Genomic DNA, 25,337 nt, shown 5'->3' with positions numbered 1-25,337 from the left:
AGGGCGTAGAAAAAATCAGAACAAAAAAATAAAAAAAGAACGCTGTGCTGTGGCGGCTACCTTTCGGGAGATTTGAGGTCGCGTCCGTACAATCGGGAGATGTGGCAAAATTCGGGAGGCTCCCGGAAAATTCGGGAGAGTTGGCACGTATGCACTGGGTATGCGGTAGGTACTGTCTTGCCAGCTATAGGACCACTGTGTATGTGTCCGAATAGACAACTTGCTGCTGTCTGGTCTAGTATATAATTTTGGTCCCTGGGTATGAGTCAGGACAGACAACTGCAATTTCGGCACTGGGTATCATGCCATTGGGTATCATGCCACTGGCGTGTATGTGCCAATTCATGGCCAATCCCCCACAATGGGTATCTGTCTCTGTGACACAAGGGGGTATAGAAACCTTAAATGTATTTGGACATCTGTCGTGCTCCTCGGTTCATGCACCTCTCAACGTTCTTCCCTCGACAACCACCCATACATTGCCTTCGTACTCGTGACACAGAGAGCTACAGGCGACGAGCCTTTGCTGGAGTCCTCCGCTATACTGTTGCTAGCTCGCTAACTCAAACAAGCTTAGCGTCATTTAGTTTTTTCTTCTCCATTTTTTTCATCGCATGACGGCGATGAAGCCTGACGACGACTTGAGGATGACAACGACGGCGCAACGAAAAGGACGGACGTACACAGCAAACCGAGTTTCACCCAGTTTCGGGCTTCCGGTTGCCGTCTCGGTAGAAAGAATCGAAAAACAATTTACGTCCGGAAGTGGCCGAGTGATATTCAAATAAGTGCCACTAAACCTCCTCTCCGATAGTTGGCCAGGCATACTCTTTCTATGAATAAGGCACAAAATACAAAAAAGACAAAAAAAAAAACAACACACACACACAAAGGCACAAATACAACCCCCCTCCCCAAATGAAGAAAGCGCTTTGAACATCAAGACGTCAAAACCGTGCATGTTTATTCGTCCAGTCTCGACAAGGCTTGTAAATGAACCTTAAGAAAGGGCGCGTCGCATGCAAAAAAAGAAAAAAAAAAAAGGCCGTCGCAACGAGTGTAAAATGAGCATAACACAGGTTCAGTTCAGCACAATGTACAAAAGAAAAAAAAAAGGAAAAGGCCTAAGGAACTATCGATCGCAGCATATATCACTTTCCAACGGTCGTGAAGACCTCGTAGTCCAGCACTGTAAAGTTGTAGTCGCCCATGAGAAGTGTGCACGAAGCGCCTTCCCCATCGTACGAGTGCGGTAGGTTCGAGTAGCTCTCCATGTTGGAGTTGCAGTGATTGGAGATGCTCAGGTCTGCGCCAGCCCCGAAAATCGGCCCGTACCTGCGATGGACAGATAAGAGAACGACAGAAAGCTGAGGAAGTTTGCAGGAATTCGTGGTACGCAAAAGGCGGCGTGCAAAAGACAGACACAATAACCCGCCGCAGTGGCTCAGTGGCTCAGGCGTTGCGCTGCCGAGCACGAGGTCGCGGGATCGAATCCCGGCCGCGGCGCCCGCATGCAAAAACGCCCGTGTGCTTGCGTTGTAGTGCACGTTAAAGAACTCCAGGTGGTCAAAATTAATCCGGAGCCCTCCACTACGGCGTGCCTCATAATCAGAACTGGTTTTGGCACGTAAAACCACAGAAAGAAGAATAAGGACGAGAAGGACAACACAAACGCCGGCGCTTGTGTTGTCCTCGTTCTTCTAGTGTTCGTGCTTTGCACGCCTGCTTTTCCGTATATACCATGAACAGACAAGAAGCACGGCCGGCAGAGGAACTGATTTTACTGGCCTGTTTGTCGCAACAAGCCGGCCGCCTGCAGCTGGAGACCAGCGGTTGTTGCAAAGTGGAATCATTTCTTGAGCGAACGCACGGAGGAGCCAGATACTGTTCGATAATTTTCAGTCATTCTAAAAGATGTATCGTCTTAAGACAGCCTACGAATTCGTAGTCGTGATAGATGGACGCCATTTTATTTAGCCATTCTCGCCCCGTTCGATATACGTTTAAAACAATGTGCGGTACCACACTATTAGACCTATGGCTCCTTTAACAAACATAACACTCTTCGTTTGTATGGTGACGTGCTCTTTGTTTGTTTCATTACTGTGTGCGTACTTCTTTTGAGCCAACACCAACCAAGGTTTTGAGACGAATGGCGCGCACGCGTCACGTCGCATATACTGTTTCTTCTGTGGCGAGCACGAGCAGGCGCGCCACACAGGTAGGAATGAACTTCCCGACTAATTGTCAACCTTGCGACGATGTTTCGCACGCGCCAAGTCACATAGCAACAAACGGCCTATGAAAGTGAGAGCGCCCCCCCCCCCCCCCCATCCCCATATTGTAGCGTCCTCGATATTGGCCCAGGTCGTAACAGAATAGGTGGTAACGTTTTATAAGAAAGTATTGAAGGACCATGGTTTTATGTTTCAAAACTTAACCCGCGGCATAAAACGAAACGATGTGGTATATGCTTCCCGTTGCTGTTATGTCCTTCACCGGAGTACAATAAATCACTGGTCATGCCATCGGCGCCGTACTACCGGCTCCTTGCTGCTATCACACACACACACACACACACACACACACACACACACACACACACACACACACACACACACACACACACACACACACACACACACACACACACGCACACGCACACGCACACACACACGCAATCGCTCACCTTACATAAACATATTGTTCCATTTGGTAACGCTTTGCAGAACCCCAAACGTTGCTGGATAGCCAACTACTTGCGAAATTCTTCATATTACATAGGAAGGAAGGAAGGAAGGAAGGAAGGAAGGAAGGAAGGAAGGAAGAGAAAGACAGTAGGCAGGGAGGTTAACCAGAATAACGTCCGGTTGGCTACCCTACATCGGGGGAATGGGAAAGGGGAACACAAAGATGACAGGGAGAGATAGGAGGGAAAGGAAGAAGGAAATTAGCGGTGAATTAGCTGACGCGTATGGTAAAAGACGTTCACACAAGCCCGTCGTCCCGCTGTGTAAGAAAACACAGCCCGTTTTCTAGGTCTTTCAGATTCAATGAATTCCAGTGCACGACGCAAAGCCATTAGTTCTGCCGCCGTAGACGTCGTGGCATGCGATGTCTTGAATCGCAGTGTTATTCCTCGCGTTGGTATAACCACCGCACCACCAGAACTGGACGACGTAGTCGATCCATCGGTATAGAGGTGCATTTCATAAATTTTCACAGTGCGTGGGATCTGCATTTTTTTAACAGCGAAGCTGTTTAAGCTAGCCGTAAAAAGTATGGTGTTTCACACAAAAGCCAGCCGCGCCGTAGCCATGACAACCAGCAACGCCGCAGCTGCTAGAACACCTGGCGCAACCTACCACCTGCGTACTGCGCATGCGCTGACAGCGAGCAACAGCTATGTAAGCCGGTGCGCGGCGGCGCTCGATCAGAAGCAGCCACGGGACGTTTCCATCGTTCTCGCCGGGGAAACGCGGGCGGCGTCGGCAGCAGCTCGGCGACACTACGCGCAACCGGTTTCCACTGCCGCGCCGAGATCTGCGCATGCACCGTGATAACGATTGGATCTGCGCATGCGCTGACCTTGAGGCAACAGCAATGTAAGCGTGTGCGCGGCGGCGCTCGATCAGTAGAAGCCATGGGACTCCCAAATATAGTTCGTACTCCCGAAGAAGAGGCCGCGCTTCGCGAAGCAAGGCTCGCTGCTAAGCGGGACAGACAGCGGCAACCTAGCCTCAGCCAAGTTACAACCTAGCATCAGCCATAATATGCCCCTAGGATCGCCCAGCTTCGCTGTTTCAAGCCTTGCGCGGCCGACTGCAAGCTTAAGCCTTTTTTTTTTGTCTACATTACCATTATTGTGTGTCACTATTCTGGATTTCTCAGCTTCCTTCTCATCCCCCTATTTCAATTAGTGGTCCAGAATCTGATTCTCCAGGACGATTTGCCAGCGCTGCATTCAAAATGAACCTCACTCTCTCTCCTTCCATCGAGGCGTGCGCGGGTACTTACTCAGGGTGGTGGGAGATGGCGAACATCTTCTTGACGATGTCGAACTTTGTGGGCGGTAGGTCCGCGTTGTTGATGAGCGTGAACAGGAAGGCTTTCTCCGAGGGAATGTAGCGGCCGCGGCCTCCCGTCTTGCCCCACGGTACGTCGCTGAAGCCGCCGCACAGCTGTCCCTGAGAACCCTGCATTTCACCGCCGCACACTCAGAAAAAGAGGCCCAGAACACGCCGTGTGCAGGCCCGTTCACACTCGCCACTCGGCTCTCACTATTGGCGCAGCGGATAACTGTGGATTTAAAAATTTTTACGGTACAGCGTGCCCTCAATCATCAGTGCTATATTTTCTTTGTGCAAGTGAGGTTAGGTTGGGTGGTGTGTCTTCTCTAACACTGCAAGCTCTCTAAAGCTTTAGAGAGTACTAAAGCTGTAGAGAACGCACGCTTACCAGGGCGATGACAAAGGTGGGGCTGTGTCCGTCGCACAGGTGGTGAAATGACTCGGCCGAGTAACCATGGTTGGAGGCCCGGTACAGTAGCCGCCAGAGCTGCTTCGGTGCGCCGTACCAGGCGTTCAGCACTTGTTGCAGTCGCAGCTTGGGCCCGGTGAGCAGCTGCGAGCCCTGGAAGAGTCGTAGCGAGGTGCGCGGCTGAAGATGCCGCTCCTCCAGGTGCGTGAACTTGCTCGGCAGCGCCGCGTACCGGTACCTGCGCCAGACGTTTCTTGAGGAGAAAGTTCCTTGGCCACGCAGCACAACGGATAAGCAACGAACTGGCAAAGCAGCTTTTTTATTTTGCTTAACAGCCGAGTTCCAACCTTTCCAGCGTCAATTCCATTGGAACAGCACCCGTCGGTTCAACCTCTTCCGCGAACACTTGACTGTCGATGAGCAGCAGTCGCACATGATTGATGACTCCCAGAAGTTGCTGAAAAACAGAAAAAAGAACGAGCACTCTGGAATGTGCCTTATAACTAGTAGCTCTAGCACGTGAATCTCCGAAAAACGACAAGCAGGAATACGGTAGTACAGCTCTGTATACATGATTGCAAAATGGTTTGATGATGAACACTTCGGAGGCGTAAGAACTTTTATAGTTCTGTAATGACGCGCGCTCGCTTAATGCAATGCTCAGTCAGTACGCGGTACTTTTCAGCTCACCTGGCGAGGGGGTCAGGTAAGCTAAATAATTGCGACGAAGGAGGGTGGGGTGAGGTTGTGTTCAAGCACGTACGCACGAACGCAGATGCGCATGCACACGTTTGTGTGTGTGTGTGTGTGTGTGCGCGTGTGCGTGTGTTGTAGTAGTAGTAGTAGTAGTAGTAGTAGTAGTAGTAGTAGTAGTAGTATAGTAGTAGTAGTATTAGTATAGTAGTAGTATGAGGAGGAGGAGGAGGAGGAGGAGGAGGAGGAATAAACTTTATTTATAAAAGTAAGCCGACGGTAGAATCGTACAAGGTCGGCGGCGTCCTCGTACACGATGCCGGGGCCCTGAGCTGATGAAGAAAATTGTAAACTGGAAGCAATTACAGAAGTGGGCTTCTCCCCATAAGGACCCTTTCAATGGAGAAGCCAGCTTTACAGACGCTAATGCTAATCAATTCAGGGTGGTAAATTATTCTTTCAAAATACTACTTTGGATAATAGTCTTTTAAAATACTATTGTGTGTGTGGGTGTGTGTGTGTGTGTGTGTGTGTGTGTGTGTGTGTGTGTGTGTGTGTGTGTGTGTGTGTTGTGTAGTAGTAGTAGTAGTAGTAGTAGTAGTAGTAGTAGTAGTAGTAGTAGTAGTAGTAGTAGTAGTAGTAGTAGTAGTAGTAGTAGTAGGAGGAGGAGGAGGAGGAGGAGGAGGAGGAATAAACTTTATTTATAAAAGTAAGCCGACGGTAGAATCGTACAAGGTCGGCGGCGTCCCTCGTACACGATGCCGTGGCCCTGAGCTGATGAAGAAAATTGTAAACTGGAAGCAATTACAGAAGTGGGCTTCTCCCCATAAGGACCCTTTCAATGGAGAAGCCAGCTTTACAGACGCTAATGCTAATCAATTCAGGGTGGTAAATTATTCTTTCAAAATACTACTTTGGATAATATCTTTTAAAATACTATTTGAAAGGCTGTATTTTATGTCGAAAATGAAGGCCAATCTCCACAAATTTCAATTTAGTTCCTACTTCTCAGCGCCGCTGCGTGAGTATGGTGGCACGGATTTTCCAAGTAAGCTCTCGTATTTGAGCCGTTTTGCCGCTGAGAAAGTTCTTGAAACTTGCCGCGTCGGGCCTTTTGGTTCCTTTGGAATGCAATGTTGTCCTTCTTTAGCGATATACAATAAATAGGATCCAAGTAGACACTCCCAAAATCTGTGACGTCACAGTGAGTTGGTGCGGGAACTTCAGGGTGGCGTTGCCACCTGTCCTTCGATTTTTCACCATTTGCTTCTCTCACGGTAAGAGTCTTCCAACTGCTGAAGCAGTGGGTCATAGTAAATATTGACTTTATATTCCTATTCAGCGTCACTTTATGCAATTACGTACGCATAAGCGCGTTTGAAACAGCGTACATACATTTGCTGTCGCCGCTTTTAAGGTCTAAAAAATGAATGGAAGGAGATAGTGGTGACGTATTGCCGCCGAATGGAATACAGCCTGTAGAGCATAACTATAAAACCATTTCGTCTTCATGGTTGTTCCAGGGTTTTCAAGCAACAAACTTACTCGTGTGGGATAAGGATGAAATCTTCTGCTTAGAATTAGTCACCCATTGTGCAACAGTACACTACGTGAAAGATCGCATGAACATGCCTTTGCTTGTACAGGTCTTGCAACGTCCCACGGGAGTGGAAAATGTTTACGTATATATTACTTGTAAGCCTTACCAGGTGTAAGCCTTACCAACACATATCACTCTGTTGCACTTTCTTTGTCGGTTTCTTTTTTTTCTCCTTGTATTTTACACTGTTCTCGCACCGAACCGCCCTGCTAGAGTGTCAAAGTAAAGTCTTCCTCTAGCTTACATATTTTCTTGAAAAACTTCTCCTTCTACAAGCGTCTATCAAGCGACCCAACCAAGACTCGTACATTTATTGCTACGGGATAACACAAGTTTGACAACTGAACTTACTCCAAGAGGTTGTCTTGCAGAAATATAGCGGTGTCCACTGCATTTTCTCATAGAAACGTTTTTTGACATTTACGCGAGTTTCTGCAGCCTTGACTTGATCTTCTTGATTGAACATACTGGATTTCAGGGAAAGCTTTTTGCGAAAGAAAGGAGAGAATCGCAACGATGACGAAGCATGTCATCCATCTTTTATATATCTCGCGATAGACATTAATGGCTAAAACATAATTGACCTACTAATTGGTTATTTCGAACGCCGGAGCTACGATACCTGGCAAATCCTAGCTCTTTCCTCTTCCGTCCAGTGCGCCGTCGGCTGAGTGACTCCGGCATGGTGCTTAGCCCACGACAACACTGCTCGCCAGACGTCCTCTTCTTCCATTGCCAACTTGTCCAACGAAATTCAAAGACAGGAATAAAGAAACTCATGATCAAAGCGTCCTGGACAAGCATATATAGCGTAAATTTATGCGTGAAGATAACATGACAGACACGCCGCGCACGGTCACCACATTTTCTCAGATTATGTCTCCGAAGTTTGAGTCAATTGCGCCAACGTCAATTGTTGTGGAAAAGTACAAGCAGCTGTGCATGCAGTACAGATACCATTTACTCCATATCGTCATAGCATTGCGTACCATACATGTTATCAAGCAAACTGGCTGTGCGTGCACCACTTATTTCAGCAAAAGGGTGACTGATTGGGCTGATTGATGAAACTTTGTTTAGACAATGAAGCAGTGTTTAGGCAAGGAAAAATCTTTTTTAGTTTGCAAATCATAGGAAGCTAGGAAGGAAGAAGGCGACAGGACAGAGCGACAGTGCGCTCTGTCCTGTCGCCTTCTTGCTTCCTTCCTACGATTTGCGTATTAAAAAGGATGTTTCCTCCCTAAACATGTTTCAACTTTACGCGCTACACGTCTGCCTACTGGTTGGACATGCACGCACTAAACGCAGCGGTTTCTGTCTTTTGCAATACAGCATACCACCTGTAGGTGGTCTCTAAACAAACGAACGAAAAGAACGCATGGAAAAGGCAAGCAACCAAATTCTTTTTGATCGCAAACTTATGCTCAAACTTCACGGCTCAGGTTTTTCGCAAACGCGGCCATTGTGAAAAAAAAAAATTATTCGTAGTTTCTCGCCGATATTTATTTTGGTTGCGGGCGTCGTGCGATTATACACTGTCGAAGTTGTACGACAGCAACATTTTTTTTTTCGAGAGACTCCAATATATGAGTTTAAATTTGTGTGGCTATGGAGTGACCACCCGTGAAGTGGGGTCCATATATCTCTTCCGGGACGGAAAGTACGCGTAACGAAAGCGGGCGAAGTTGCTCGGCGCCGCAATACGGCCGGCTCAAGTCAGCCGGGCAGGCGTCAAGTTATCACCACCGAAAAGAAACTCACGTAGTCCGAAGACACAAGGTGGATGAGGGCGTCCTTGGGGAGGTTAAAAAATGCGCTCGTCTTGACGCACTCTATGGCGTTTTCGCCCACGAACGCTGTACACCTGTCCACGAATGACTTTCCCCCTTTTGTGCCTGAAAAGATAAATGTTTAACAACACGTGAAATAATTGTAACTCCTGCAATTCTCACGGATGTTCTTGAAGTTCTTGCATTTTTTTTATCGCGATAACCAAGCGTTCACCAGACGTGCAACCAATGCGGGTATGAGCCATAGTAGTTTTAGCGTTACATTGCCGGCGCAGGCTAGCGTATACAAGCTTCGCGTGAAAAAAATGACTGAAGGGACTTGCCTGAACTAGAAACCCTATCTTCCATAGCCAAAGCGGAAGCCAAGAACGTGCACGCATTGTGAATGGACATGGTGCTGGTGACGTGGTCCTCGCAACTTTGCCGCAGCTCTTCAATGCCCAGTTCATGCGCGAGGGCTAGCGCTTCGAATACTGTGCTGTCCTGCAGGTGGATCTGAAAAAAAAAAGGAAAGGGAAAAATGAAAAGAGCATTCCAGTAAAGTACCTCGAAAAGCACTCCCAAACAAAGCAACAACAACGGCAAGAGCAAAAGTACACAGTAATTGTTACAGATTCGCGTATAAGAACAATAAATAAAATTGCAAGCGTCGCTAGGATACCTTGATAACACGACATGACCTGTATTCACACTGTAGGCTAATGGTGAAGTTAATGTAACGTGTTCACAGCTGAAAAAAGAAAAAAAAAGGTTCAAATTTGAATACTCCAAGTTTATCGCTACCAATCTAAATTAACGTGTGAAACAAATGTATGGAGTGATTCAGCGGGAAAAACCCAGGCATCGCAGCTGATGAGTTGACCATTCAGAGATATATGCATCGAGGGCATATTTGGCTTCTCGGTCTGTTTGCAGAATACGCGACAAAAAAAAAAAAGAAGTAAGCATGTCATCGGGAGCTTTAACGTGCACAAGGCAGTAATCGCAAATAAATGTATTTGAAGCATCTTATTAAATACTGAACTGCCCCTTCGTCCATTTCAAGGAAAACAAAATACAAATTCAGAGATGTATAGAGATACTTTTTTGACTAGAGGATAAAGGAACACATTAGACTAGACAGTACAAAACTAACGATTTCTAGGTGAGTGAAACTGTGTCGGTTCATCGCAGTTAGAAACACCCACGATGTGCATCAGGATATAACTACAGACAGTAATTGATTGACTGATGGTGTTAAGCGACACGCGGCGTCTGAGATGATACCAGTAGTGAGAGGCTCCGCCTTAATTTTGACCACCTGACGTTTCTTTACGTGCACATACATAGACGTTTTTGTCTTCTGCCCTCATCAACATTCGGCCGATGCGTGGTGGGGAATCGAAGCCGCGACCTCGTGCTCGGCACCAGAACGCCATAGACACTGAGTCGCCGCGGATCCAAATTGCAAACAATGATACCAGACAATCATGGGTTGCCTGGATGCTTATGTAACGAAGTTACGACCATATGAGGAAAACAGACAATGAAGCCAAAGAAAGCATAAGGGAAGTTAACCGTTATGTTCACTTTAAATGGTAGAAATAACGAGGAAAAGGGAAATGAAAGTCGACGAAAAGACAGCTGGACGCAGGTGGGAGCCGAACCAACACCTCCCGCGCAAACCGCGCGATGATTTTTTTTTTTTTTTTTGCCGCTGCGGCCAACGTCCCGTCTACATTCATTTCCATTTGTCGTATTATTTCTACACTTCAATTAAACACAACAAATCATTTTCTCCTGTGTTTTCTCTGGTTTCCCGGTCTGTTTCATTAATATGGTTGTTACTAAAGATAAAGATATCAAACCCTTCGAATCTACTTATTCTTCACACTCGTAAGTAACCCGCCGCTGTAGCCCAGGGGCAAGGGTATTGTACTTCTAAGCACGAGGTCGCGGGTTCAATGCCGGCCGCAGCGGCCGAATTCCGATGGGGGCGCCATGCAAGAACGCTCATGTACTCAGATTTAGGTACATGTTAAATAACCCCAGGTGGTCAGAACTCTAATCCTGAGACCCCACCCCTCTACGGCGTGCCTGATAATCAGATCGTGGTGATATGTAACGAAGTGTGATTTCGCGCTGGCAGAAACTGGTCACCGGCGAAGCTACCGGGGCAAAAAAAAAAAAAAAAAAAAAAAAAAAAAAAAAAAAAAAAAAACCTTGAATGTTCGAAATGCTGAACAAGTGGACCAGCCAGAAAAAGGATCAACAAAAGACCGTATTCCTGCATAGCCAACAAGTAACGGACGTGGTCCGAAATTCGCGCCAACGCACCGCAGTCCCCGCTAGTTTGAGTCTCCCTTGGTAGATGGCGCGCACCTCTGGCGCTTTCGGTGGGGCTTTCGCTGAGCGCTTAGCTGTTGGGACCCTCCGTTCCAGAGCTCGTTATTCTCTTCGGCAGCTTTTTGTGACGCTTGACAACGTATGTTAGTGACCGATACAAAACAACACGCGCATGTGAATCTATACGGTAAGGTGACAATAAAGGGCCAGAATATAGGTTACTTCCTTTGCTGATGCTGCTTGATTCTGCAGCAACAGCCTCTGACCACATTAAACATGCGTGCATTGGTTAACAAAAAAAAAAAAAAAAGAAGAAAAAAAGGGACGCAAAAAAAAAAAAAGCTTTAGCGGGCGGCAAAGTCGAAATATACGAGATAAAGTTTTGTGAAGTTAAAAAAGAAAAAAAAATAGCTTGTGAAGTGCATTCAGCTATATATTGCGTAATGGCGCGGTTAATGTAAAAAATATGGCGCATTTGAAAGGAAAACATAACAGTATTTGTTTCTGAAAGCTTAATTGACATAATATTGTTTAAAGAGAGACGAAGTTGAAGCTTTTGAAGATATCCAAAATTTGTTTTATACCATGCATTCGTAAGCGATTAACAGTGGTCTCCATCATCCTGTGAACACGTTGTCGTATTCAGAAGCTTTATACTGAAGTGACTTGTCATAAATCACAACATATGAAAATTCCATAGCGGCGAACATTTAGTTATTTTCGAAAATTTGATTGGATTACGTTTTTGCTTGGAAGAAGGTTTTTTTTTTTCTTTCACTCTTTTTTTCCCCCTGTTTAGGTAGGGGTTCGAAAGGTTGCTTCACTCCACGTCTTTGGCGCATCGCGGGCTGCAATGCAGGGAAGATGCAGATAAATGACTCCAAGGACAGAGAGAGGACCCAAGTTCCACTATTCTTTGGTCTCTGAAAACATATTTTGTAGCGAATAAAATTACGAGGAGCAGTAACGACCCGGTTTTTAAAGAAAACGAATATAGCCGGGCTCGAGGCATGACGCGTTTGGAACTCGCCATGATTCGAAAGATTAGGCGTAGAAGACACGGGCCCAAGAGGTACAAAAAATACAACGCAAACGCTGTCTAGCAAAAGCGGTCGCACTATTGAAAAAAAAAAAAAAGACCCCCCCCCCCCCTCCCCCTTTTATCTGCCAATGTTCTCGGGAGCGCAGCCATGGAGACTGCGTTGAGGAAGACAATGGAGCCACGGAGAAGGAACTTGCCATGCGGACTGTTCAACCACTTCAGCGTGAATTGGCTGCCTTTTTGTAATCATAGTTATTGAATATTACGCCACATAAGTTGAAGTTGACACCACGAAGGCTACCAGAACGCACCGGCTTCTGACATCAACATGACAATAAGACAGACAATATTAGAAGGCACCGCCACATCGCGACTCTAGCTTAAATACGAGACATTCTTGGGCCGTGGAGAAAAACTGCTTGCGCACTGCGTGCAACGAAAGCGTTCCAACCAAGAAAGAGTAGTGTTCAGTACAGTATAGCACGGTGAGAGCGCCAGGGTTTGCGATATTGACATATAACATCACACCCCACCCCCTTATTGTCACTTCCAAACGTCTTATTCAGTCATACTAATTCATATACTAAGTTTTCGTTTTCTGTCTGTGGAGTAGTATCGCGACTTACTACACCATTTGATTGCATTGGAAGTCAGTAGAGCAGCAAAAAAAAAAAAAAAAAAGGTTCTCGTCCTTAGAGAGCAAGAATCTCCCGAGGAGCCAACCCACATCATGACGAATTGGTCGAAGTTTGCCTGCGAGGTCTCGACGTCCCCGGTGGATAAGTAGGGCTTTCTAAAAGTCTGGAGAAAGGTTCCGGACGAGCTCCATCCGCGCTGTTCTGCGGACTGTGTGAAGTTGTCGTGCTTACAGAAACCGCTCTACGAGAACCCGCGGCCGCTTGAGCATTTTTTTTTTCGTAACCCAGGCTATTGTTGTCCGACAAAGACGTGTATTTTTAGTGCTGTTCGAAAGCCTGTACTCGAAAAAAAAAAAGAATAACTAAAGCAGCCACACTCGGGAAGCAACTTCCTACTAGTTTATGAAAAGACATAGAAAGTAAAAAGAGCGATCGCTAAGTTTACTGGCTCTTTCGAATCAGATGCAGCGGGGTTCAGAAGAGCGAAAGGAATGTGGCTCGACATATTCCTCGATGCGCACGCATAAGCCGAACGTTCCGTTTCGCGCTATCGACTCAGAAAAGAACGCATGGCTGGAAGTGGTCTTCACGTTCCTTCGGTGGCAGCTGTTCTACGCTTGACTGGAAGCACCTTGCAGTAATTCGGATGCCCAGGCGTTGCTTGAGTATCTTCAACGTCAAGACTCCGGCGACCTATAGCAGCTGCAAATGCTGTGTATATAATGCCCATACTTTCTCCTGCAGCACTATGGGGTGTTCGGTAATCAAATAAAAATAGTATCATGCAGTTCAATGATGAACTTGAATTCCGGACGTAAAGCGCTTTGGCTGTTCAGTTATATCTGGAATCGTCGTCATTTAATCTGCGGTCCGTATATGTATAGTTGTGAGTGCGGGTGACCAACTGCCCATGGGTTGGGCCTGTGCTGAGTAACATTTCTTTAAAAGGCCGGTTGAAACAAAACGGTTCAACAGAATGGAAGGCGTAGCTGAAGTGACGTTTTGTTACGTGGTTGATTGTATATTGTTGGCAGAAATGATTGCAACCAAGTCATTAAAAGTACTTTTACGAGGTTTTTAGTTTCACCATATGGTCGTAGTGCTGCCGCCAATGGCAAAATATGTCCAAGGACTTCTCAAAATTTTGTCGAAGGCCTTAACCTTTTGGTCACTTTAATGACGCGTAAAGCAACCGGCACACTGGTATAGAGCGTGGAAGGGACAGGAGAGAGGAGGACGTGCGTCCACGTAACTTAAGCGTGTTAGCACAGACTAACATGGGATGCTGGTTCGAGACAACTTGCCTATGGACATCACTTTGCAGTTGGACAGGTCTCCGCTACTCGGACTTGTCGCTATGTCACTGGCTTTCACAGCTTCCTTTTATCAACGATACCGTTCTATACCCCAGGGTATAGCCTCAGCTGTCGCAACGATGCAAATCAAAGGCCTATCTTATCGGCGTCGCCGCTGACCTATCGATAGGAACGATAGGTCACACGATCGGGGCTGTCTTGTATGCAATAGGTCAGCGTAGGCGATAGGGGCTGTCTTCGCTGCACAGAAATAAGCGCGCCTAGCGGGGGCATGCCAATAAGGCACCGCTTACCATGCAAGAAGGAAATTGTCTCGATCCAGCGCCACTTTTACTACACCGCGCAAACGTACGTAGCCGCACGTCACCCCCGCGGTTTATTGACGAGTGTGCTAGGGGCTGTGCGGGTCACAAAGTTGTATGAAACTTTATGGTGCCGGAGGCACAAAAGCAAATTGTGACGTGATACAACTGCGCTCATGGGCAACGCGCCCCCAAAAATACGCGCGCTGTGCTTACAACCAAGGTCAGAATAATGCGAGGATTCTATTCCAATGCTATTCCTTTTCGCACTTCGTTGGTGGTCCGAGCGGCTCTCCGCCCCCGCTATCATCGGGATCGGCCGGTCGTGAAGGGTGGATGATAAGAAAAGAATAGAGTAGAGCGCGCGTTATCATTACTGTAGGACGGCATACAGCTTCATTTGCCGTTGGCATTTATCTGCCGTGAAAACAAATGAATTATTTGAATTGAGTGTCTATTATCGAGTTGCTCACTGAAAAAAAAAATGCAGTGTTTTATGGCGAAGTTGCGACACTGGCTGTATAACAATAGAGCGGCGTATTAAAAACACTTTTAATTTTTGTTACACGTTCAATCGAACTCGTTCCTATAAATTTCCGATGTCCCTTATGCAAACTAAGAACAAGTATGTCACCAATGTTGTATGTCCCTCGACACAGTTTCTTATCGATTTGTGCAACTGCATACATCGTCGGCTGGAAATGGGGCGACACATGAACTTGACGGGGCCCAACTGCATGCACATGATACCATAGAAAAAAAAAAAAAGTTGCAGTTTCGTCAGAAAAGCGGGAAATTTTCAACGAGAGCAAGTTATTGGAATATTACACGAATTAAGGGTCATGCACTGACGGCGATATGCACTTTCATGGGCGGTATAAATTGCAGCAAACATCCGCTTACTAACTAAACACGCGCGGTGTCACGCGCCTATAGGGATACACTAACTGAATTCGCTTGACGACCGTGAGCACTCGCGGTCACAACACTGGCGTGGTGAGGAACGAAGGTCGCGGGAGAGCGTGCGTGCTTGTCCCAAAGGGAACGTTCCGTGCTTCCGCTCCATGTATGGTTTCACTGTATCGCGCCTGCGAAACTCAAGAGGTCACGTGACCTCCAACTTGGGCGCGTGGGCAGCGTATGCGCCATCGCACCTGGTACAGCACGGCGGCGGCGGCGACGGCGGCGCGTCTCGAGTGTCCGTGTAAATTGCTATCGCAATAAAAAGAATCTGTTGCCGGAAGCAATCTGTTGCCGGAACAGAATATAACAGTATATCATCATCATCATCATCATCATCATCATCATCATCATCATCATCATCATCATCATCATCATCAACAACAACAACACACCCTATATTTATGTCCACTGCAGGACGAAGGCCTCTCCCTGCGATCTCCAATTACCCCTGTCTTGTGCTAGCTGATTCCAACTTGCGCCTGCGAATTTCCTAACTTCATCACTCCACCTAGTTTTCTGCCGTCCTCGACTGCGCTTCCCTTCTCTTGGTATCCATTCTGTAACTCTAATGGTCCACCTATTCTAGTTGACATTAAGCGGAAAAAGTGGAGCTGGGCAGGCCATGTAATGCGTAGGATGGATAACAGTATATAAGCTTGATATTAAGCAGCACTTTCACTGTATATAATCGCAATGCGCCTCTCCACAAAAACGTGTTTTAACAGCGTAGTGCTTGCACAACCTGCTTGAACGAAGATGTTCCAGTTTTCTAGTAAGACAGAACGACGGAACACTGAAGATAATGTCTCTTCTTCGGTGATGCAATATTAGAGGTGTAGGACATAAGAAAATGTTGGATAACAACGGATGAGCTAATATATTATGTAACGTTTAGTAATTAGATCTCTTAAATAATTACTGTATGAGCATGTTGCAATCGCGAAATTCAGGCCAGCAAGTGCTATATACACGTCCAAAATAGGTGGCATATATGCATTGAATTGATACAATATGTACAACCATCCAAATCTTTAAAATATTATCCCACAACCTGCTAATGCTGGCCTTTTATCACTTTACGACTACGCAGAACGGTGTATTCGGTTCATGGCCGCTATGCTGCGCCTTCACAATGGCATAACCTCTTACTTTTAGATTCTCTACTGTAATCTTGCTTGCTTGCTTGATCCTCATCCGTGGCGCTTACCCACTACGGGGGATTGGCCAAGAAGCCGGCGGTTAAAGGTTAAAGGGGAGAGACGAAAAAAAAAAAAAAACTAGACGAAAAAGTAAATCAGGGTAATCTCTTCGTTAAAAACTCACTGCCACTTTGTCCCTTTTCATATACCTTCTACTTCGTCATCTTATCCTCTTTTATCATGCGCAGTTGTGCAAGAGATCTGCATTTTCGCTGTCGCCCTTTCAGGCGTCCACATTTCAGAGTATGCGCTGAAATTTCGTGCTGCTCTTAACACATTACTTTAGTTCACAATAACATCGAAAGGAAAAAAAAAAGTTAAAAATGATTTCAGAACGAGCTTTGAGTTTGCAATTTACTTCCTGTACACGCGCTTTAAGTCGCCCATTTATACTTTCCTCGCCTTAATGCATGGAGCGAAGAACGACTAAACGAGCAAAGTGCTAATGTGATAGCATTAATGTGTAAATACAAACATGTCCTTTTCGATGAACCGGCGTTTTGAAACTAAATTACCTTAGACAGTCGGCGCACACATGCCTTTTTTCAGACCGCCCTAAATAAGATGACTGAATAGAGTTAAACACATAATTAAAGTGAGGAGAGAAGCTCGTAGGTCTCCCTATGTTTTATTGTGACCGTAATTATATGGGCACTCCAGGCGAATTTTCGCCGTTGCCATCGCTGTCGGCGTGAGGTTCCGTATAAAGTCCAAGTGCGATAAGATCGCGCCCCGCGTGCCGTTTGCTGTGGGTAAAAGGGGAAGCGCGCTAGTACGGGAAAGGGGGGGGGGAGGTAAGTGTGGGTGCGTCTTCTCCTCTATCACGGCCGTGGCTGCTCACGGCAGTCCGCGCTGCTGATCGCATACGCGGGCCACGCGCCGTATCTTTGAGGTAATCTACGGCGGGTGCAAAGACTTGGCCAGTGGAGATGGTTGGTCGCTTCACATGCGATGATCTTACCACGCGCCTAGGGTTGGAGGTAGAGTAATCTCAGGTGTCGGAGACGCGTTCAAGCGAGATGCAGCCCGAAGCATTCACTCTCCGAGGCCTGCGCTCTTCATCACGTCAGCATTGTGACAGCGAGTGTTTGCGGTAATCGAGTGAGATCTGTTCACCTTTGCTTGTGCGCACGTGGCACCATGCTTGCTGATTTATTTAGTAAGCGAATGTGCACAGCAACTATACGGCCGATAAAACTACAAACCTTACTTTGTGCAGTCATATAATACTTTGCTATCGCTATTAATGCTTCACCCTTCGGGTGAAACTGTGGCATTTTTTTAGCCTTACTGGAGGAATTCCATCAGGCCTATACGAGAATGAAGGCTTTATTAGCTTAAGTGCTACGTAAACGTCGGTTTTTTTCTTTGGTGAATTTCGGTGTGAAATGCATCGCACCGCATTAGTCGCGCTTGCTAGACAATCTCACGAGCGTTATTGTCTTGCAGCAGCAATTTTTGCGCAGGTACTTCCGTTCGGCTCCCGGACCCCAAGGTTACCGCAACTTCGTCAAAACGAGATCAAAAGCATCCCACCTTGCCCATGTAGACGTAAAGAAGGACATTTTGGAAGACGTCAGGCTTGGCGTGGGGCAGTCGGATGGGCGTAGGGCTGCCCGGAGGAGCTGGCGTAACTGTGGAGCCCGGTACTTTGCAGACCTCGCCTCGCTTCACGTTCTGGAAGTTGCTGCACCTGCAACAGCGCACATCACGATAGGTTCAGCGACGGCAAGCCGAGTGGCAGCAAAATGCGCACTTACGACGAGCAAAATGGCGTCACCTTCGCTCTCAGCCATGCAGAGGCAGTCGGGTCAACATTTTCCATGTAACAATGTGGTCACACATGAGCGTTGCCCTCTCGTGTCGCGCATTTATATATAATAGAGTAAAAAGCTTTTAGCGGCGGTGTATTACGGAATTCTGAAAGCCGATAGACCAGCATATTTAAAGTTACATCACCGCCAATGTTATTCGCTCCAATTTTAGCATTGTACGTTGCAATGGCTCTTCGATATTTAAGAGTGAGATGAAATGGCTAGTAGTGTCTGCATGAGATAGAGAGAGATAATTATAAATGAAAGGTAGGGAGCTTAACAAGTACTGAGCCCGGTTGGCTACCCTGCACAGGGGGAAGGGAAGAAAATAATTAAGAGAAGGAGAGAGAGTCCACTGTTGATGTCGCTGACGTAGTGAAAATTCTCAGCTCTGTATCATAGACAGTCGCTCAGTCCGGTTGCCTTCAGGAATTGCAGCAGCGTTTTTGTGGCCTTCTGCAGTTGTGTGAGTGTGCTGAATTGGGCTGGTTGGTTCATGACGAACGGGGTAAAAACAGCGCGAAGGACAGGACGCGACGTACACACGAAGGACAATACGTACACAGTGTACGTCGTCTCTGCTTTCACCCTGTCCTTCGCGCAGTTTTTACCCCCTTCTGCAGTTGTGATATGCGAGACCATGATCACAAGATCTCGTTCAATCAGACAGGCCTTCCATTTAGTTGGCTTAGAGCGGAACGGAGGGAAAGTCACCTCTACCTTCCCTATATATTGCTGCACAATCATTTGGCAAATGTAGCACGGGCGTTCATATTACACAGTTCACATCACAAACGAGCATCATTAACAGGGGATGTAATTTTTTCTTTTTCTTTTACCTGTTCATTCGTTAGCAAAAACTCCAGCAGCAAACCTGACACAGTAAAATTCGTCTCTATCAAGGCATCTTTGCGCGGCCTAGTAACTTAAACTGACCCGAGCCGGGTACCGGTCAGGTTTGAAACCACCGAGCCGGGCTCGGGCGGGACAGCGCATGGCACTTTCGGGCTCAGGCCGGGCCAGAGAAAACGGACCGTGCATGGATCTAAGAGACAGTGCCTGCGTAGCGCACGGTCAACACGAAACGCGGCGCCTCCCGTGAACTAACGCTCCGGAAGCCGTAACGTTAGCCTCCCTTCCAAAAATTTCGGCGGCCAGTGCCCTCGCCAACGATTATTCGATATGTCTGTTGCGATTGTATCCATCTCTTTCTTCTGCCTTTTTTTTTCGATTTCAAGCGATAAGTCGTTACTAAATAGAACTGAACTTTTTTTCTTTCTTTTATAGAGGCCCCTGCAAACTATTTCCATTGGTACGACAACGAACAAACCGTAATCTAGGGTAACGTTCTTGTTTTCCAAACTCAGAGCAAATGAGAAGAAGCCGCCAGCACATAGTCAGGCAGGGACCACGGAATGGTGTGGGAAAGGAAGGAAGGAGAGAGATGGGGTCGAAGACGGCAACTAGAGCTCGCGGGAGACCATTCCGTCTGAGGCGAGCCGAAACGAGCGGTAGCCACGCAGGGCACTCGTCTAAATCAATGCTCAAGTGCGTTTCCGCGTCTGCGCCTACAGGCTCGTTGATTATTAAAGGCTTTCCGGCGGGTCATTAGCCCTGTTCGCCGCCCCCCAATAGGCTGCCCTGATCGATCCCCAGGAGCGCGCTCAGCAGCCGACTACGCAGCCCAGCGGGGCAAAAATAAAAGAAAGAGAGAAGCCGCACGCGAGCGGCAGGCGACAAATTCGAGCCTTGCTAGAGGGAACCTCACGGGCCCTGGGCGCTAATGGCCACAGCCTGCAATTTAGAGCGGCCTGTTCTTGGGGCCTTGTTTCCACCGCATCACTGTGGCGGTTCCGGGGCACCCGGAATATCCGAACGACATTGCGTTGAACCGTGCCGGCGACGTGTGCGACACGAACGGCACGATTGCTTTGGCTGTGCGACGCTGCGGCAATGACCGCGAGACCGGTGTGCGCAAACACTGCGGATTTCAACAACGTGTCCTCACCGCGCGACATGTGTCGTCATTCTGGGGACCCCATTAGTGCAGTGCGGGCGCCTTATTTTCTTCTGTCGTCAGTGCGTTCGGGAGCAGAACAGTGCTGCAGTTGAATGACGCTACCGACAGAGAAAGAAATTACTGGAAGGAATAACTGCTAAATACTCTCTCACTTCCGCCTCTCAACCATTCTCTTCACTTTCTCGTTCTCAGCGAAATGTGTTCCACGCTTTCGTATTGTTTCCCTCTGACACAACCAGAACACGGTTAAGGAAGGAGTTGATTTGGGGGAGAAAAGTTGGCGAGAGATAAGAAAGAAGAAGCAGCAAACTCATAAAGGCAGCGAAAGGACACGGAAGGATGGTGGAATTGATGGCCTGCTTCGGTCGTTAAAGCCGCTTCGCCACATAATGACACGCGTTGAGAAGAAAGCAACGTTACAGGGGCGGGTGGATATTTGCAAAAGTACAGAAGCAGGTATGGCACGCGAACACGCGTAGGGCGGATGGACGGGCGGATAGCGCGATGCTTTCGCACAAGCTACTTGACCGCAGACCTAGGTGTTGATTTATGCTTCAAAGCATAAAGCGTTTTGCAAGTTTTCGCATTCAGATTCAGACTCATAAATATCATTATGCAGATAACTCTAGGATAGCTGCTGCAAGTTAGTGACTACTTGACCTCAGGATCTTGATTTGCGCCCTCAGGAATTCGATATAATCAAAATAGTTTTATAGATATTGACAAAATAACGGCAAGCTGCAAGTTTGCCTCTATAGATAGATAGATAGATAGATAGATAGATAGATAGATAGATAGATAGATAGATAGATAGATAGATAGATAGATAGATAGATAGATAGATAGATAGATAGTCAGCCTCAAGCTTGTTTTCAACGATCGAAGCCGACATGCAGGTCGCAAAGAAAAGAGCGACACACAAACATTCGTCTCTAACAAAGTTAACTGCTGATGTGGGCTGTCTGGGCGGCTCTGAATGTCGCGGCCGGTCGCTTCTTTGTGGACAGCATGCGGGCTTCGTTCAACATTCGTTTGCCAGTCGAATGTCACGCGCAACCGAAGTACACTAGAACCTGTGCGCTGAGCGATGCGCGAGAGGCAGCTTTCTTTATACTTTCCAACTTAAGGGGTATGCTACTACAGTCCTTGTTACTGCCGACAGGTTTTCTACGCATGCCTCAAATCTTCTCTTTAGCAAAGACGGCCTCCAGAGACAACAGAGCAAGTCACGTAGGGCACACACCCATGACGGCTTCCTAGCCCTCCGTCTATACCAAATTCCTGTTGTAGGTGTAACAAAATAAGTAAGCCCGCGAACAAACAAACAAGGTCCTGTGGATATATAGGGGGTTCCACACAAGTGGCCCATCGGGTAACCTTAGGTGAAACTTTCCCAAGAAAAAAAAGAAAGAAAGAAAGAAAAAGAATAGCAATACATGCAGCATGCAATGTGAACTGCAAGGCTTCAATGAAGAGCTGCCCTATGGTGACGACATCGCTTGGAAACGAGCAAGAAAGCAGGAATAGCCGACATTTGTGTGTTAGATGGGGGACGTGCGTCCATAATTGTTGGCACCCTTGCTGCTGTTTCATTCCGTCTACTCGAGGCTCGTTTTTCTTCTTTTCTTTTTTTTTTCTCGAACACTGCCGCCGGACCAGTGCTCAACGCGCTGGATCCGCTTGCTTCCCTGGCGGCTTGCCTCTCCGACCCGAGGAAAGCAATTATTCTCCGGGCAAAGATTCTGTCTCGGACAATGCGCGCGGCAAGTGGAGACGAAACAAAGTGAACAGACGGCGCAGTGCAAACTTCTGCGTCTTTCTTCTTTTCCCGAACGGGCACCCTGGCACGGCACGCTGTTGTGGAAGCAAAACGAAAACAGAACAAGGCGAGCGAGAAAGAGAGCTCAGCCGGTGGAAAACGGCGGTGGCCGCCAAGAGCGTCGGCGAAGAGCGGAAGGTGGGGTGGAAGCCGTGAGCCGCACAACAGGGCCGGAGGAGACCGGCAGCCGGGAAACGCCGAGGAGGCATTCCCGAGGGACGCCGGGCCTCCGAGGTTTTTCCCCGGGTTTTCCTAATGTGTGTTTCGGCACGATAATGACCGCTCCCCGATAGCCCCGCAAGACCGACCGGCCGAGAAATCGCGCATCAAATAGTAATAAGAAAGCGCCCCGGGCCCGAGCACGCACCGGCACCACAGTGGGGGTCGTGAGGGGGGGGGGGGGGTTGCGTGGGCGAACGCGCCCGGCCAGGTGCAGCGCACGCACGCCGACACAGCCAGAGGCGCGCGCGACCAGGCAGGCATGCAGGGCTGCGCACACCGCGCTGAGATTGCCCGGCAGAGCGAGAGCTGCAGGAGGCGCACGGCCGCACGCCGCCGTCCCCGACTCGCTTAATTTTTCAGGCGACAAAGCGCGCTCCAGGAGACGCGACAGAGTCGTCGCGACCACCGCGGTCCTCAGCTTGCTCCTCTACATGCGAGAGCGAGGGAGGATTTCCCCGAGACAGCGCGCAAGCCAAACTTTTCCAGCACGAGCAAGTGGCAGGGAAGAGAGGGATGCGGGGTTAGGAGAAAGAGGAACGGAAAGACGCTTCAGTGTAGACGCGGCTCGGTTTCCCGCTATCCTATAGTGTACTGTGCGCGGTTTACGTTCTGATGCAAGGTGCGGCGATGACTCTGTTAAAGCTGGAGAGCTAAGCGCTCGCTACTTTCCTAATTCCAAGTGGCAGATAACAGAGAGAATTCAAAAAATGTTTTTGTAAAGGGCGGAGTGCCCATTTCGCAGGGTTCCAGAGGCGACAATTCGAGAAACCACAAAACGCACATTCTTACACACCTAGTTACGACGCTTTTATCCTTCGACAGAGCACATCCAGCATGAAGCCCACAGTGTCCCCGATTTTTATAGAACATCCTCGGATCCGCCACAGTGTCTAGACGAGGAGGATCAGGGGCGCAGTTTTAAAAGCGGCGCGGGGGCACGTACAGGATTCTATCCCCTTAGAGAACACACCTCAACAGTCTTCCAGCACTGAGAGCACCCTAATTTTAACATGAAATCAACCACAGTAACTTTTAATTAACATATTTTTGCGTCAGGTGTCATATCGGCCATTTCTTTCCATACAGTAGCAGAAAGATTAACTTATACTTGCTTTAATAGTAATGTTTTACCTAAGAGCGGTTGACCTTGTTACTGTGTACTACATGCGGCCCATTTTAGTTTCATTCTATGCGCGCGAAATGAAGGCAATTTATGGGATTTGCGTCGTGAAGATACACCTGGGCTATGAGAGACGCAGTTGTATAGAACGCGCCGAATATTTCTGACCGCCTTGAGTTATTTAGCGCGTATAGAGATAACAATACATAATCTCTCTATCGGAATGCTATAAGCATTTCGATGGAGAAATGATGAAAGACACCCGACCAGTATAATACCTGGGGCTGTTTTATGTAAGGATGTTTTCTTTCTTTTTTTTCATTCTATTTGCCCTTCGTTATTGGCTGGCGTGACGTCACGTCTTCGATATCGCCAGTATCGCTAACTTGCTGCGACGAGTGATAAGAAATGAATGGAATAAAAAACGGGCAAGTTTGCACTCTGTCGTGCAAAGCTTAGGCACAGCGAAAGTGTCAATCTTCAAGTCTTACTGGCTACTACTACTATAGGTATTAACTTGGTTACTGCTAGGTTTTAACTTGGTTTAACTTAACTACGCATGTAGGGAAGGTATTCTCGAGCGATCATTTTCGGAGGTACCTTCCCTTTCGCGACATTTCGCGTGACTAGTGTTGGACGCGTCAGCGCCTACGGCGACAGCGTTCCTGGCATACCACAAACGCAGGCAGGCAGGCAGGAGCCGTGTCCTTGTCGGGCGAAGCGAGCGCGCACCTGCGCCGAGGTGACGTCATCGCTACTGCTTTGGCGCATGCGCGGCTAGGCAAAGCGGGCGGCGTCGGCAGCAGCTCTGCTCATTGCCTCGTAGGTGCTGCTACAATTTCTTTCGCTATCTCGCTCTCATTTTCTCTTTCCCTCTCCCGAGCATTGCGCGCGCCGCGCGCATGCTCTCCTTCCCTCTCCTTAACGTCCCATGTCAAGGCAACATGTGCACGGCACGGAGAGGAGGCGAGGCACACGCCGCTCCGTGAGGTGGTTGCTAGGCAACGCAGTGACGTCGTAGCTCGGCGAGGTTTTGCGACAGCAGGCGCCACTTTTTACGGTTAGCTAGAGCAGCTTCGCCGTTCAAAGGAAACTAATAATTCTTACATAATACAGCCCTTCCGTTTGAACTAAAGTCCACGCGTTTTAAACATATCAATATAACCACTATACACCACGGCCACTTTCTGAAACCGAACAGATAATAGGGAGGTTTAGAATAGGAGTCTACAGAGCTTAGGGTGCCCCAACAAGCGACCACTTTACGTTCGCGGACTATACCCAGCTGGGAAGGTGCTTTAGAATAGAGTTCCTGGCTTGCGTTAGCGTCACGCTAATGCAGCGCCCTTCCTGCACGCGGAAGCAAAATGAAAACATAATGCCAGAGAGAGAGAGAGAGAGAGAGAGAGACAGAGAGAAAAACAAAAAACAATGAAATAATGCAATCTGTAATATTTTACAGGATGAAAAGTATACCTGAGAGTTTATTATTTTAAATGAAGAGGGCGTTGACGCGTTTTTGAGAACGTTGAGACGACGCAAAGCAGGTATGAGGCGTTTGGAGCACCCACGCTATTTGTGAAATATAGCGTTACGGGCGTTCGAAAACCCACACCCAAAGATACCGTTTGGGTTCGGCGCATGTGCTGTGGCTAGACGCCATTTGTTAGGGGCCCTCTATCTTTGGGGGCCCCTGTTCTAAAACAGCCTAATACCCTGCATTGGGCACCTAGAAATACCGGCGGTTTCCCGTGGGGCTCATTTCGCGCACCAGTACCATGCGCAGCATTCATCGGGACGTGTATAATGTTGGTGCAAGTGCACTGCTTAGCGCTTCCCCTTCGCTCCACCGGCGTTTGCGCTGCGCTGCTTTCTGCAGCGTGATTCGTGGATTCCCGAATCAAATGCACAAAAATAAAAGAGCTCAAAGCGCCAGCCGCAAAGGCCACCTCGTGGGGCCTGTCTTCCATGTCGTGCTTTGGCTATGCGCCAATC

At 47.9% G+C, this 25,337-nt stretch overlaps 1 protein-coding gene across 1 annotated transcript in view; it reads right to left on the bottom strand.

Annotated features, from left to right (window-relative positions):
- Positions 1-932: 932 nt before the first annotated feature.
- LOC119437084 (uncharacterized) overlaps positions 933-25,337 on the bottom strand; it is a 55,180-nt gene continuing 30,775 nt past the window's right edge. The window contains exons 2-9 of the mRNA XM_037704184.2: positions 17,884-18,040; positions 8,886-9,057; positions 8,534-8,667; positions 7,395-7,511; positions 4,827-4,936; positions 4,459-4,717; positions 4,018-4,196; positions 933-1,335 (exon numbers count right to left, since the gene is read on the bottom strand). Coding sequence (XP_037560112.1) covers positions 1,152-1,335; positions 4,018-4,196; positions 4,459-4,717; positions 4,827-4,936; positions 7,395-7,511; positions 8,534-8,667; positions 8,886-9,057; positions 17,884-18,040 — 1,312 coding nt within the window. The 3' untranslated portion in view covers positions 933-1,151. The remainder of the gene's footprint in view (positions 1,336-4,017; positions 4,197-4,458; positions 4,718-4,826; positions 4,937-7,394; positions 7,512-8,533; positions 8,668-8,885; positions 9,058-17,883; positions 18,041-25,337) is intronic.

This window comes from Dermacentor silvarum, chromosome 1 (genome assembly GCF_013339745.2).
Source record: "Dermacentor silvarum isolate Dsil-2018 chromosome 1, BIME_Dsil_1.4, whole genome shotgun sequence".
Lineage (NCBI taxonomy): Eukaryota > Metazoa > Arthropoda > Arachnida > Ixodida > Ixodidae > Dermacentor > Dermacentor silvarum.
The sequence above is the reverse complement of the archived record's forward strand: the minus strand, read 5'-3'. Positions and strand labels throughout refer to the sequence as shown.